At 42.7% G+C, this 13,815-nt stretch overlaps 1 protein-coding gene across 1 annotated transcript in view; it reads right to left on the bottom strand.

Annotated features, from left to right (window-relative positions):
• Positions 1-2,948: 2,948 nt before the first annotated feature.
• The window catches only part of ndufa10 (NADH:ubiquinone oxidoreductase subunit A10), a 57,099-nt gene continuing 46,232 nt past the window's right edge, over positions 2,949-13,815 (bottom strand). Inside the window, exons 9-10 of the mRNA XM_052016406.1 lie at positions 10,338-10,446; positions 2,949-3,218 (exon numbers count right to left, since the gene is read on the bottom strand). Of these exons, the coding sequence (XP_051872366.1) occupies positions 3,150-3,218; positions 10,338-10,446 (178 nt within the window). The 3' untranslated portion in view covers positions 2,949-3,149. The remainder of the gene's footprint in view (positions 3,219-10,337; positions 10,447-13,815) is intronic.

The following is a 13,815-nucleotide window of genomic DNA, read 5'->3' as shown; positions in this document are numbered from 1 at the left end:
TTCTTTCTCTCCACCACCAAGTGGTTTTCCTGAATCCATCTTCCTTTCCCCCTCCAACTTCAAACCAAATAGTCTTGTCCATTGTATTCACTGAATAATCGGTGAAATAATGGATAAGAGAACTTAACTAACTTAACGAGGTGATGGTACAAGGCAAAAGCATATGCCAATGGCTCCCACCCTATCACACTGTCTTCTTTTGATTTTATTCCTCTCTCCTCTCTTCCCTCCCTTCTGTACTTGATGGAAGGTCTTTTGCCCAAAACATCTCTCCCCACAGGTACCATTGACCTGTTGAATATTTCCAGTTTTCCATCTTGACTTCAGATTTTCAGGATCCACTGTGCAATAAAACTCCGATAACCAGCGCCCTTGGTACTTTAATGGTGCTGGACCATCAGATTTTCCAAACTGTTCGATGTTATTCCTATTAATACTCCAATGCATTTTTAATTAACTTTTTTTTTAAAAAGGCTGTTAGACAGTATTATATTTCCCAGTGAACCCAGTAAGTTTAAAGACATCGCAAGAAACCAGTCCCTGATCAGCTTGAAGAGAGAGTGGAAACTAGGGCCCCGGTGAGCAGAAAGTTAGCATGGGAAATATCACCTGGTGAGCCAGATGCCAAATCATTGGGATTTTGGAATGGTCAGATAAAGGATTATTGGAGGTTCCCTCCATTTTGTCTTTGTACAACTGTAACAACCTTGTGGATAACATTTGTGATTTAAACAAAAATGCAGACTGAACTCTCATTTTTCAGCAGAATAGAGTAACAGGGACAAACATTTATACCTCAAATCAAGCAAAAAAAAACCACTCAGGTCAGGCAGCATCTGCAGAGAACAACAGAGATAATGTTTCCCGTCAGTAACCTTTCATCAAAAGTCAGCAGCTGTTGCCTAATCTGTTGAGTACTTTCAGCCTTTTCTGATTTATTTCACTTTGTAGCATCTGGAGTATTTTGTTTTTGATTAGCATTAAGATCATTTCACAATAATCTTACTTGCATAATGTAGCGTTTGTAGCGGTTGCTACCGCGGAATAAAACAAGACTCTACTCGGAGGATTGCCAAACAGAACTGGTTTATTTTCCCGCCTTGTGCGGGCCCTTTAAGGGAGAAAAACTCCCGCCCAAAAAAAACCGGCAATGACGTAAGTCCTACGTCATCAGGACTTTCCCGCGCGCGGGTTCTCCCCGTCGCTTGGAAAGACGAGGCCCGCCGCCATCTTGGGCCTCGTCGCTCCGACGCCGCGCGACCCGACTGCCGAGCCGGTTCACCCGACTAGACGGTGAGTCGCCACACGTTCTTTGATATTGGAATTGTACTAAGTCCCTCTAACATGCTATTTCAGGAGCAGTATAAAAATAAATCTGACAACACATCTGCAGTATTTAGGACAGATGACCACAAGGTTTTGACAGAAGCCTTAAAAGTTGAATCGCGTTGAGGAAGGAACTGAGGAAGGCAGAGTTTAGACGGCTGAAAGTAGGGCTTCACTTTAAATGAAAAAACGTACACAACTTATAGGAACATGGTAATATGTAAAATGTTAGGGGATTGATACTAGCCCAGGAGATTGTACAGCACCCAAAGAACCCTGTACCGTACCAGCTAGAAACAGATCCACTCTCACTTGAAGGAATGCAGGAGATCACATCTATGAGAGAATAGCCTGTTCCAAAGATCCACTGTTATCCAGACACCTGACCTAGATCTGGCCTTGGATAACTGACATTTGGAGCCCCTGGTCCTTCCCAATAATTATAATTGAAACAAACTGCAAACCATATGTTCCCTGTAGCATCTTAGAAAACTCAGTCAAATAGCTGCCTCAGCAACACTATTCTCAGGTGGGTCCCAGCTCATAGTAAATAAGGTGGCTCATACTGAAAATTAATCAAATGACTCTCTCCTCTGGACTCTCTGCAAAGCTCAAATCATCCACCATATGAAAACACTGGGCTTGGTCTCCTATCTGTTATTTACCATCAAGTCTGGATGCAACAAAGTCTGGATGAGCCGAGGGAGGGACAAAGACTAGGTCCTGTTGCAGAGACCAGGGTAATTGGAAGCTCAGCCCAAGGTGAGCAGGAAGCAGAGTCTGTGAACAGTCTCAGTCTGAGGGACTGGCCAGTGACAATCTGGAAGCATTGGCTAGAAAGAAAGACTGGCATCTGTACAGCACTATTCACAATCCCAGGCAATCCTAGAGAGTTTTATGCCATATACATTACTTCTGACATGCAGCCACTGTTATGAGAAACACTGCAGCCTATCTGCACACAAGAAGTGCACATAAATTTCTTCTGTGATCTTAAATGAGGGATGAATATTTCTTGGTATTAGTGCTATAAAGTGTTTTACATCCACCTGAATAAGAGGACAGATGGAGCCTTGCCTTAACTACACACCTGAATCATTCATCTCACTAAAGCACTGGTATCAAGCTGGATTGATTTGCTTTAGTCTCTAAGGTAGGATTTGCATTCAGAAGCCTCCAACTCAAAAGTTAAAGCGCTACTAACCGGCAAAGATCAGAACAGAATCTGTAGTGGGAAGTGTGCACAGCGGCCTTAGTCCTCCCCGTTATCAACTTGAGAAAAATTCTGCTCTTGGAAGCCTGGATGTTGGGCAGTTAGGCTAACAGAATCAGTGGAGGGGCCAAAAGAGGTGGTTAAGTGTAGCTGGTCATCATCAGTGCATGTGTTATGCTGAGGAATGATAACACCGCCCAGATACTGCAAGTGTGCACATCGCAACAGAAGTGTTTCTCTGGATTAGGAAACACCTTTCACTGGACTACAGAACGATGCTGTATCACACGCTTCAATCAACCTTCAGTAACACACTGGTGTAACATTTACCCTACACGTGGAATGTACATCCAAGTCTGCTACATGTCATCACACTTTGTTTCATTTAGATTGACTGGACACCAGTGAGTTCAATGTTAAGTTTTATTAGATACCTGTCAATTAATAAGGTGCTCAAAATTCTGCACAGGCTGAGAGCAACTGCAGACAGGTTTGCCGTGCTTAACTCAGTGGGACACCAGCCTTTCACATCAGAGCAAAGAGTTCCCTCTCCTTACCACTTTCTGTTCCTCTCAAATCAATTTTAATTGTTCTTTTGGAAACTGCACAGTTACTTTAACCAGATCCACTTGTCCCCAACGTCAGCATTGAAACCTTTCTCATACTTTCGACCCGGGAGCTGAAACAAAAAAAGCAAAGATACCAAGGTGAGAACGTTTTGTACAAGTTGTGGGAAATCCAGTCTGAAATTTCTTTTGCTTGTCTGTAGACAGTAAAATTCCAGCTAAAGAGCACACAGATAATTGATATTCATTAACTTCTGTACACACAATGTAGTTACAGTTTCAACTGCTATTTTTTTTAATTTTTTAATTGATGTGTTAAAATTAAATTATAATTTTGAAAGTAAGTTCCCTATTTATACTGTGTCTTCTAGATTACTAAAACTTGCAAGGAATTTTACATGCTTAAATCATGGAAACAGAGCAGGAACTAGGGGACAATGATCAAGAAGGTGAGGAGGAAATGAAATTAAGAGGCTTAATGGGAGTGGAGCAGGATGCAGAAAGGAATCCATTTCATCATAGCCAATAGATCAACCAATACCCAACACACTTCCCATTGTTCAGACACTGAGACACTCCTTCCTGGTGAAGCAGTCATTTACTTATACTTCTTCCATCTTCATGTACTGCACGCAATTCAGTACATGGTCTCCTCTAGATTAGAGAGACCAAACGCAAATCAGGTAACCATTTTGGAAAACACCTCCCTTCAGTCTCCCGAGGCTCCGGTTTCCTGTCACTTTAATTTTCCGTCCCATCCTCACCCGCTTTTGGCCTCCTACACTGCTCCAATGAAGCCCAGAATAAACTTGAGACACGGCATCTTACCTTCTGACTTCTCACTTTACAGCCTTGAGGACTCAACATCAAATTCAATAATCAGCTTTGGATCTCGCCTTTCCAGCATTGTGTTGCTACCCCTCTCCTGGTATTAGATTCATCATCTACTATTTACACCTTCCCCAGATACATCTTTTGTTATTCACCAGCCTTCACCACCCTCTTTCGCCCAGCACCACTACTATTTGTGCCATTTAATCTCTCCCAGTGTTTGCCTGTCATGGACCTTCCCCTTTGTTTCCCCTGCTCCCCCCTGCTTTTTTCTGCAAATGAAAACTTGTTATTTTTCTAATTCCTCCCCCCCCACCCCCTTAGTCTGATGAAAGGCCCTTGAAACATGAACTGTGTCTCTTTCCACTGCTGAGTATTTGAACATTCTCTGCTTTTAGGTTTGTAATAAGTCCTGACACCAATACTCCCAGGGGTAGGAAGGAGAAAGGAAGACAGGGCAGTTCCAGTCAGTCTCGTGCTGAGATCAGAGCACCCTTCATCAACTGCCCACGTTTTTGGTAGAGCGAAAAGGTTAGCTGATTTTCTTCCCCCCCCAAAAGGCATCATGTGCATCTCTGAGGTATGTTCCATCATTATTTAATGCTATACTTGAGAGGACAGGAGCTTGCAAACATGCAATAAGTCCCTCTGCCCTTTTCCTTTACAACCTTCCATTTATTTCCCAAAGCAAAACTTCAGCCAAATAGCCTTAAGAACTGGGCAAAGCAAATACAGTCGAGACACTACAGTCCCAAAGACAACCACAGCTGAATATGAAATAAAAATCACATCTGAATAATCAGTTGTCCTTTATAAAGCCTCTCTCATCTGCAATGTAAAGTACCCATGACCCAAAACATCTTAGAGCAATATAAAAAGCAGGTCGAGATAAATTTAGTCCCAAGGGGAGTAAAACCCCTGTTCAAAACATGAGTAAAAGCAAGACTTCCGGTGAACAATATTCCGTGGTTTTTTTGCTTCATCTTTATGTTTAATGTCAGTCCTACATTGCTTTCCACAGACTCATTAACCCTGACACATCCCCTGAGATCACATTTCCTCTTTCCTTCACTGCAACAACTCAGCTTGTGGCTAGACTAAAAATAGCCAGCTTTGAACTGTGCTGCCAAAATGCCTTGAACATGAGAGGCTGCGTGGAAGAGTTGTGGTTTGCGGCTAGAACAGAAATGTGCACAGTCTTTGTGCTGGATGCTGTGACTGGCTCGAAACATTCTTTTTCTTTCCCATGGCAGATTTTTCATTTCATCCATCATAAAAACTGAAGTTTTAACAAAATCTCTTGGGTCACCACTCATTACACTGGCCCAAATTTATTTTTGGCAATGGGCATTTTAGCTGAAGGTCCTTAGTCAACGTTTGTAATAAATTTTAATTTAAGTCTGCAATTTACCAATTTTTGGTTTGATGTTTGTGTGTTGGGGAAGGGGCAGGAATCCTGGGTAATGAAACATGACCTTCTAGCTCTAAATCGAACCTGGATAGAGAGGACCCCCATCACTGTCCTTAGGGTCTCAGACCAGTTTGCCAATAGTCACAGACCCACAGCTTTCAGGGGTCAACAGCCTAGTCCTAAAATAGCAAATTACACAAAAGGAGCTGGATTGGGAAACGAAACTAATCACATTAACTGATGCACTCTTTCCACCAACCGATACTTGACCTACTTGTGAGGGCAATGGGTATTACAATTTAGAGGAACACAAATTCCTGGAATTAGAAAATACCTCCTCTCCAAATGCATAAAATTCACCCTGAAAATCTTTAAGATATTCTAAAACTTTGAATTGCCCATCAATAAATTTTCATCAAGCTGCAGAAAGATACCGAGACACCGAAGTGTGAACCAGATATCACTCTGCTCTCCCAGCCTCCCAATCTCAGTGCTGGTTTTTGGCCACTTCACCGTGGAGAATAATGGAGGAGAAAACTCGTGCATACCCACCAAATTTAGGGGAGGCGGTGGAAGGAAAATGTAGCTCATTCCCAGACACTGGAACACCAGCACACCCACCAGCTGCTTGCATCAGATAGCTAGTGGGAAAGGTCTAGAGGCTGAACAGAATGTGACATGAATGCAGGACAGCAGCATAAAGAAACACAAAGCTATTCCTAGCTTTAAAGGATGTAGTTGCCTAATTCCAGCAGCAGACGAGAGTTTGGTGAAAATATCACCACTGCCAGACATCTTGAATTGATGCCATTGGTATAAAGCAGTGATTTAGTCACGTTTAGGCTGGCACAGTGGTGCAGCTAGTACAGCCACTGCCTCTCAGATCCAGCTGACCCGGATTCAACCCTCACCTCTGGCGCTGCCTGTGTGGAGTTTGTACATTCTCCCTGTAGGAGTTTCCTCCGGGTACTCCGGTTTCTTCTCACACCCCAAAGATGTGCAGGTCAGTAGATTAACTGGCTGCTGTAAATTGCCCCTGGTGTGTGGGTGAGTGGTAGAATCTGGGGGGAGTTGATGGGAATGTGGGGAGAATAAAAAAAAAGGAGTAATTTAGGACTAGTGTGTAAATGGGTGCTTGGCAGTGGGCAGGGATTTGGTGGGCGAAGGGCCTGTTTCCATGCTGAATGATCTATGACTTTGGTCAGAAGGGTAACACAGTAAGCAAAAAAAATAAGCTCTCAAGCAAGGAATATTATAAAAGGTTTTTCTAAAGGAGGATCCAAGTTATGTAAAGTGAAATAGTATTTCATGAAACTGGGAAAGAAAGTCAGGTAGGAATATAGAACTTGCATGGCTTTGGCTTTAACTGCAGGTTTAACTCTCTCAGCACCTGCTGGTGCCATTCAATTGCAAGCAAGGGGAGCAGGATCACTGGGGAAATCCAGTGAATGGATCAGGGATCATAATGGGTAAAATCTCAACAGAAACCACATCATTAGAATATAATGAGATCCTCCTATTAGTTGAGCTTTATAAGCAATGAAGATCTGCACATAGCTGACATCAGTGGGATACCTGAGGGACTTGCTAGGATTCCTCTAATCACCTAAACAGGAAAAAGTGATACCAATAATCAGTTCTGGGGGGATGGGGTGGAGAGACTGCGACAAGTGTCATAAAAGTTTGTTTCTTTCCACGGTCAGGAAAATACAGAAGTGTCTCTTTGCTGACTGCTTAAAACTGCCATTGCCTTACTTCTGGGAAATGTCTTACATGGCTTCAGAGCAAATGACAACAATACTGGCATGGTTTTCATGATAGATGGTGGATTGAGAAATGCATAATGCACACTTTGTTCATCTGATTCATGTGTCTGATGCAAACAACTGTGAAAATTTTCCTCAATGCACAAAATTCAGATATTTATCTGATGCTGCATCAATTCAATAGTCGATGGGGTGATTGAGTATTGTTGGACCCCTGTCTAAAGGCAGCTAAGATCAACAAGAGTCAAAAACAGGTTGTGTGCTTCAACCTACTAATGAACAACCAAAGACTCAGACAACATTTAGGCATGGGCTGATGGGTAAAATTCATCCCATACATGGCCAGTCAATGGACAACTTCAGTAAGAAAGTCAGTGTTTTTCTCTGGGTGGAAATGCCAAATACTAGAGGACATAGCTTTAAGGTGAAAAGGGGAAGTTTAACGGAGATTTACGAGGCAAGTTTTATTACAGAGTGGCAGGTGCCTGGAACATGCTTCTCAGGAAGCAGTGGAAGCAGATACAATAGCAATGTTTAATCGGCATTTAGATAGGCACATGAACAGGCAGGAAATGAAGGGATTATGGACCATGTGTTGGCAGACGGGATTAATCTGGATTGGCATCACTGGCCGAAGGGACTTCTTATGCTGTACTGTTCAATGTTCAACCTACCCTTGACATTCAATACCATTACAATTGTTGACTTCCCCACCATCTTGGGGATCACATTGACTAGGAACTCTGCTGGGCCAGCCACATACTCTGCCTCTGACCAGAGCAGGTCAGAGGCTGGGTATCCTATGGTGAGTGACTGACCTCCCGACCCCCCCCCCCCCCCCCCCCCCACCAAAGCTTTTTCACTATCTACTGTGATGCAATATTTTCCACTTGCCAGGATGTGCGGTCCAACAACAATCAAGATGCTCAACACCATCCAGGACAAAGCATCCACTTGATTTGTACCCCACTCAAGACCCTAAGCATTCATCCTCTCCGCTACTGGTGCACCTATAAAATGGACTATAATTATGCATCCAGACACTCGGAATGCTCCTCCTAAACCTCTACGACCAAGAACAAGGGCAGTGGGTACATGGGAAGACCAGCATCTTCAGATTCCCCTTCAAGTCGCATACGATCCTGACTGGGAAATATATCACTTTTACTCCAAATCCTGGAACTTCCTCCCCAACAGCATTGTGAGAGTACCTTCACCAGAGGACCTGCAGCACTTCAAAAAGGTGGCTCATCACCACCTTCTCAAGGGCAATTAGGGTTGGGCAATCAATGCTGGCCTTGTCAGCTATGCCCACATTCCAAAACTTGATCTAACAAAAAAAAATGCTGAGAAGATTGTACCCTATATTAGAGGGATCAGAATTCCAAAGAGTCTTACAATGCAAAATTAAATAGGTGACAGGATATCATTGGGTCAGGGTAGGGCAGAACAGAAGAAATAGACAGTAGGGTCTGAATTTTGCAATTATTTTGCAATGGTTTCTGCAATGTGTCCGCAAGTCTGACACAGTATGCTGTCAGCTCTTGCTTCAGGATATCCTTGGTTTCAAGCACTAGTGATGTCATTGAGTTGGGTGAGCTGCCAATGACACTGAAAAATTCTTGAGCACAATTTTTAACAAATATTTGAAAAAAATTGCAGAGGGAATTAAAGAATGAAGCACACGCATAACACTTGGAAGCTGAAATATCAAAACTTAGAAAATAAAAGAAAATCAAAAAACAAACTACTGGAGGAACTCAGTGGGCCAAGCAGTATCAGTGGGGTGGGGGAGGTGGTGGGGGTGGTGGGGGAAGGAAAGGAATTGCATGGAGGGTCTCGACCCAAAACGTCAACAATTCCTTCCCTTCTTCCTTCCCCACTCCACCCCACAGATGCTGCTCCACCTGCAGAGTTCTGAGTTCCTCCAGTAGTTTGTCTTTTTTTGCTCCAGATTCCAGCATCTGCAGTCTCGTGTCTCCAAAGAAAATTAAAAATCTGGTACAAATTATTTAGTGAGCAATTACAAATCATACATGTAAAATCAGTTTCCTTAGGTCCAGAAAGCTTACCATGCAGCAATAAAAGTCGAGTTCACCACTAAAAAACTCACTTACACTGCAGGTGACTAGGTGGAACACTAAGCATACAAAAATAGTTTAGAAATACCTGAGGCTAAGAACAAAACAAAACCTACAAGAAATAGCAGTTGTAGGTCAAATGTCACCTTAAGCTGCTCTGCCACTCAATACGATCTTGTCTGATCTGATTTTGGCCTCAAACCCACTTTCTTGCCCTATCTTCATAATCCACAATTTCCCTAAAGTTTAATAACCATGAATACATGAATGAATCCTCATCAGTCCACTGGTTTCCCTTGATAGTGCCGGAACAGGATGCCAAATAGTGCAGCTCATGGGAGAAGTTGGGATTTGCAGTCAGCAAGGTTGGGATTTTCATATTTAACTTTGCAAGTGTGTTGCCCAGAAATGACTGACAGTTTCAGGCTCATTACTGCCAGCAAACACCAATAGTTTTGGCATTATTACAACCACAGAACTCAAGCCCAATACATGCTAGAGCACAGAGTCAAACTATATAATCTCAATGTCTGGAAAACTCTAGCACTGAATTGTGTGAACAGATGAACAATGATGGCTCGTGCAGGCACTCTCTCAAATATTGCGAATGGAAAGTAGCAGCAATGGAGGTGCCAAAAGAAAGCCCAACAACCCCAAAGGAACTGTTAATATCTCTAAAATTTGGGACCTGTGCTAGTCACCCATATAGTACAGAGCAGTTCTCCCTGTAACACCATCACTTAGGATGGAAGCACTTGAAACACAGTAGAGCTGATTGTCATCTATTCCTTAGAAAGAATTGCTCTCTTCTTAGAAAGAGTTTCTGCTTTCCTGATGGAGCAGCAGCTCTTGATGGCCTAGTGTTAAAGGGTAACGAGTAATTTTAAAGTCACTTGTGGCAACAGAGTGCAGGGGAAAATATACTTCTACATCCTGCCCTGCTGGCCCTGGGCAGCAGGTGCTTGATTCAGCAGCTTACTGGGCAGTGACCAGAATGAAGATGGATGTGTGGAACATGATGCAGCCTACACAAGGAGAAACGTCAGCCATGCCCATCCACAAACTGCACTTCTAGTCAGCCTGCAAATGATTTACAAATCTAAACTTATAAAGCAGAATATGGGCTTGTGCCAAGTTTCTTACCTCTTTGTAGGCATGATACATTTCATCAAACTCGTGGGCTCCCACTGTGATCTCCGGAAGGAACCTGGGGATTGATGTCAGGTCAGCTATTTGTGATTTGTCCTGAACCCTACTCGGGGAGAAAAGGTTAATGTTAATCAACTTTGTTACTGCTTTGGATCACAGCTGTCAACTTAAATGATAGTTGGAACTAACACTGAGAAGGAACTGGTGGGTCAGAAAACATAACAGTTGCTAAAATGCTCACTAATTACAACACAGCGGCACCTCTTTACGGTGGTGGATCCAACACACTGGTGCATGAGTGCGGCAGAAGAGCTTGCACACAAGAACCTAAACAGTACAGCAACAGCATCCCCTAGTGGTTTTCTGTGGTGCAGCAAAGAACTCAATATCTTATGTCAGCAAAAACTGAGTTATTATAGTCCATTACTTTGCAAGAGAGTTATTTTCACAGGTGGAACCTACTCCATCAAAACCTTTGATTGAAAATTTCCATTTCCTCATATCTTGCTGTCAGCCTTCTGCATCTGGGCAGATTTCAAATGAAGCTGCCCCACTGGGCCTTCGCTGAAGTACCACTGACAGCACTCAACTTAAAAGATAAAGAGAAGTGGCCATGAGATGGGTAAATCATTTTATCTTTAATGAAATTTAAATACAGAGCACAAATTTGGGCTACCTTGGTGTTCTCTACTTCAAGACAAACTCCATAACTCTGTAACAGACTAGAAAAAATAGAAGGGCTTGATAACTTTCTGCTACATCCCAGACATTGCAATCGCAATGTTTATGGAACAATACTGAGCTTGCTTACTCCAAGTTCCTCCTGTCTATTTTAACCACTGCATTACTTTATTGTAGGATGATAAAATAAATATACACACATTTAAGTGTTTGTAAAATAGCATTGGCAACATCAATCTACATTGAACAGTACAGCACAAGAGCAGGCCCTTCAGCCCCCGATGTGTGTGCAGAACACAATGCCAAATTAAAGTTAATTTCTTCTGCCTGGTCAATATCCCTCTATTCCCTGCATATTAGTGTACCTATCTAAAAGCCTCTTAAACGCCACTATCGTATCTGCTTCCACCACTATCCCTGGCAACCCGTTCCAGGCCCCCACCACTTGAGTAAAAAAAAACTTGCTCCACAAATCTCCTTTAAACTTTCCCCTCTCACCTTAAATGCATGTTCTCTAGTATTTGACATTTCTACCCAGGGAAAAAGATTCTGACCATCTACCCTATCTATGCCTCTCATAATTTTATAAACTTCTTTCAGGTCACCCCTCAACCTCTGATGCTCCAGAGAAAACAACCCAAGTTTGTCCAACCTCTCCTTTTAGCTCATGCCCTCTAATACAGGCAGCATCCTGGTAAACCTCTTCTATACCCTTTCCTTCCTGTAATCTGTAACTTTATGTTGACTGATAATTGATCATTCACTTTCAGACCTGTCACTATTAACAGATGTTAGATTGAAGTATATTTTAATCTTTTTCCAGAACCAGTAAGTCAGCACTAGCTGCGTTGCTTTCGTTCAGTTGTCTCAGGACATGATAGGGCAAATTAGACATCCTGCTTCAGTCCTAGATTCGGACCATCAATTACCAATGGTTTTATGAGTGATATCTAAAAAGATTTGCTTAAGCCAGGATCTCCCGGCAGCCAACCACTTCAATTCTACTTCGCACTCCCATACTGACATGTCTATCCATGGCCTCCTCTACTGTCACGTTGAGGCTAGATGCAGGTTGGAGGAGTAACACCTCAAATTCCACCTTGGTAGTCTCCAGCCTAGTGGCCTCAACTTTGATTTCTCTAACTTCTAGTAACCCCTCCCTCCTTTCCCCCCCCCACTTGTTTTCCCTCATTTCTGTGGCCCCCTCACCCCTTCTCTTTACCACCAGACTTAAGGACAGCTTCTACCCCACTGTGATAAGACTATTGAACAATTCCCTTATACAATGAGATGGACTATGACTTCACCACCTACCTTGTTGTGACCTTGCACCTTATTGCACCGCATTTTCTCTGTAGCTGTGACACTTTATTCTGTACCGTTATTGTTTTTACCTGTACTACATCAATGCACTCTGTACTAACTCAATGTAACTGCACTGTGTAATGAATTGACCTGCACAATCGATATGCAAGACAAGTTTTTCACTGTGCCTCGGTACAAGTGACAATAATAAACAAATACCAATACCCTCCCCCACCCTCATCACCTGCCCATCTATTCCCCATCTCCTTCCCTTTATTCCATGGTCTACTGTCCTCTCCTGCCGGATTCTTTCTTCTTCAGCTCTTTGCCTCTTCTACTTATCATCTCTCAGCTTCTCACATCATTCCCTTTCATCTCTCCTCCCCACCCACCTACCTTCCCCCTCTCACCTGGACTCACCTATCACTTGCCAGCTTCTGCTGCTCCCCCTCCCCCCACCTTCTTATTCTGCCTTCTGCCCTCTTCCTTTTCAGTCTTGATGAAGAGTCTCGACCCAAAACATGGATGCTGCCTGACCTGCTGAGTTCTTCCAGCGTTTTGTGCGAGTTGTTTAAGGATAATTATTTTGAAGTTAGGAAAAGCAGTAACTGATGGTGCGAACTACTGCAGTTCTCCCCTCCAAACCTTCCTAAATGAGTTATAATTTTGTATTTTAATGCAAATGCCCCGTTGCACTTTCTTTCATACTTTTGTCTATTATAGCTGCATCCAGGAATACCAGTCAGGAAAAACGGAACATTTAGCACAGGGCAGAGTATGACTCAAGCCAAGGAATGCTGGTGCCAATTGGATTGGGCCCATGTGACATTGTGAGGGCAGATTATCTCAGTACAAGGCAATGATTTCTGATGAGCGCCAGAAGAGTTTTCCTTTCATAACCTGATGGAACAGGCTAAGATCATAATGCATTCTATTACTGATCTTAAGAGAATTACAACATAAATAAGGTTTCGACATCAACCCTCCATTTATTTTACTGATTTTGCCCCATTAATGAAATTTAGCTGGCTGCAGAAAGATAAGAGTATTTAGGGAGTTAAGGGCACCGTTAACGAGACTTGTGCCTGAAATACACAACCCAGAAAAGAAATAAAGCAATGGAGTTTTACATTTAGTATTTTTATTTTACATACTTTCTCTGGCTTACTCCCTGTTAATCTATTTCCCTACCTTTATTTTCACTAGCTATTTTAACCCAATTTTCTTCTTTGCTGTTTCTTTCTCCTCTCTTAAATCTCCTCAGTCCTGTCACTCACCTAAGTCCAAGATGTCCATTGCCCTCATCTTGTCAGTTTCATTTCACAATTCCAGTTATCCAAGTCACTCAAAAGTTTAGGGCTCACGGATTCAGGAAATAATCCAGCTCCTACTAAACAGAAACCTCCTTCTGAACAAAGAGCGCCCATGTCACCATTTCACAAACGTACAGAGGAATGTTTATCTGACAGGTTATCTGCAATTAACA

This window comes from Pristis pectinata, chromosome 1 (assembly GCF_009764475.1).
Source record: "Pristis pectinata isolate sPriPec2 chromosome 1, sPriPec2.1.pri, whole genome shotgun sequence".
Lineage (NCBI taxonomy): Eukaryota > Metazoa > Chordata > Chondrichthyes > Rhinopristiformes > Pristidae > Pristis > Pristis pectinata.
This window is presented reverse-complemented; position numbering and strand designations above follow the sequence as displayed.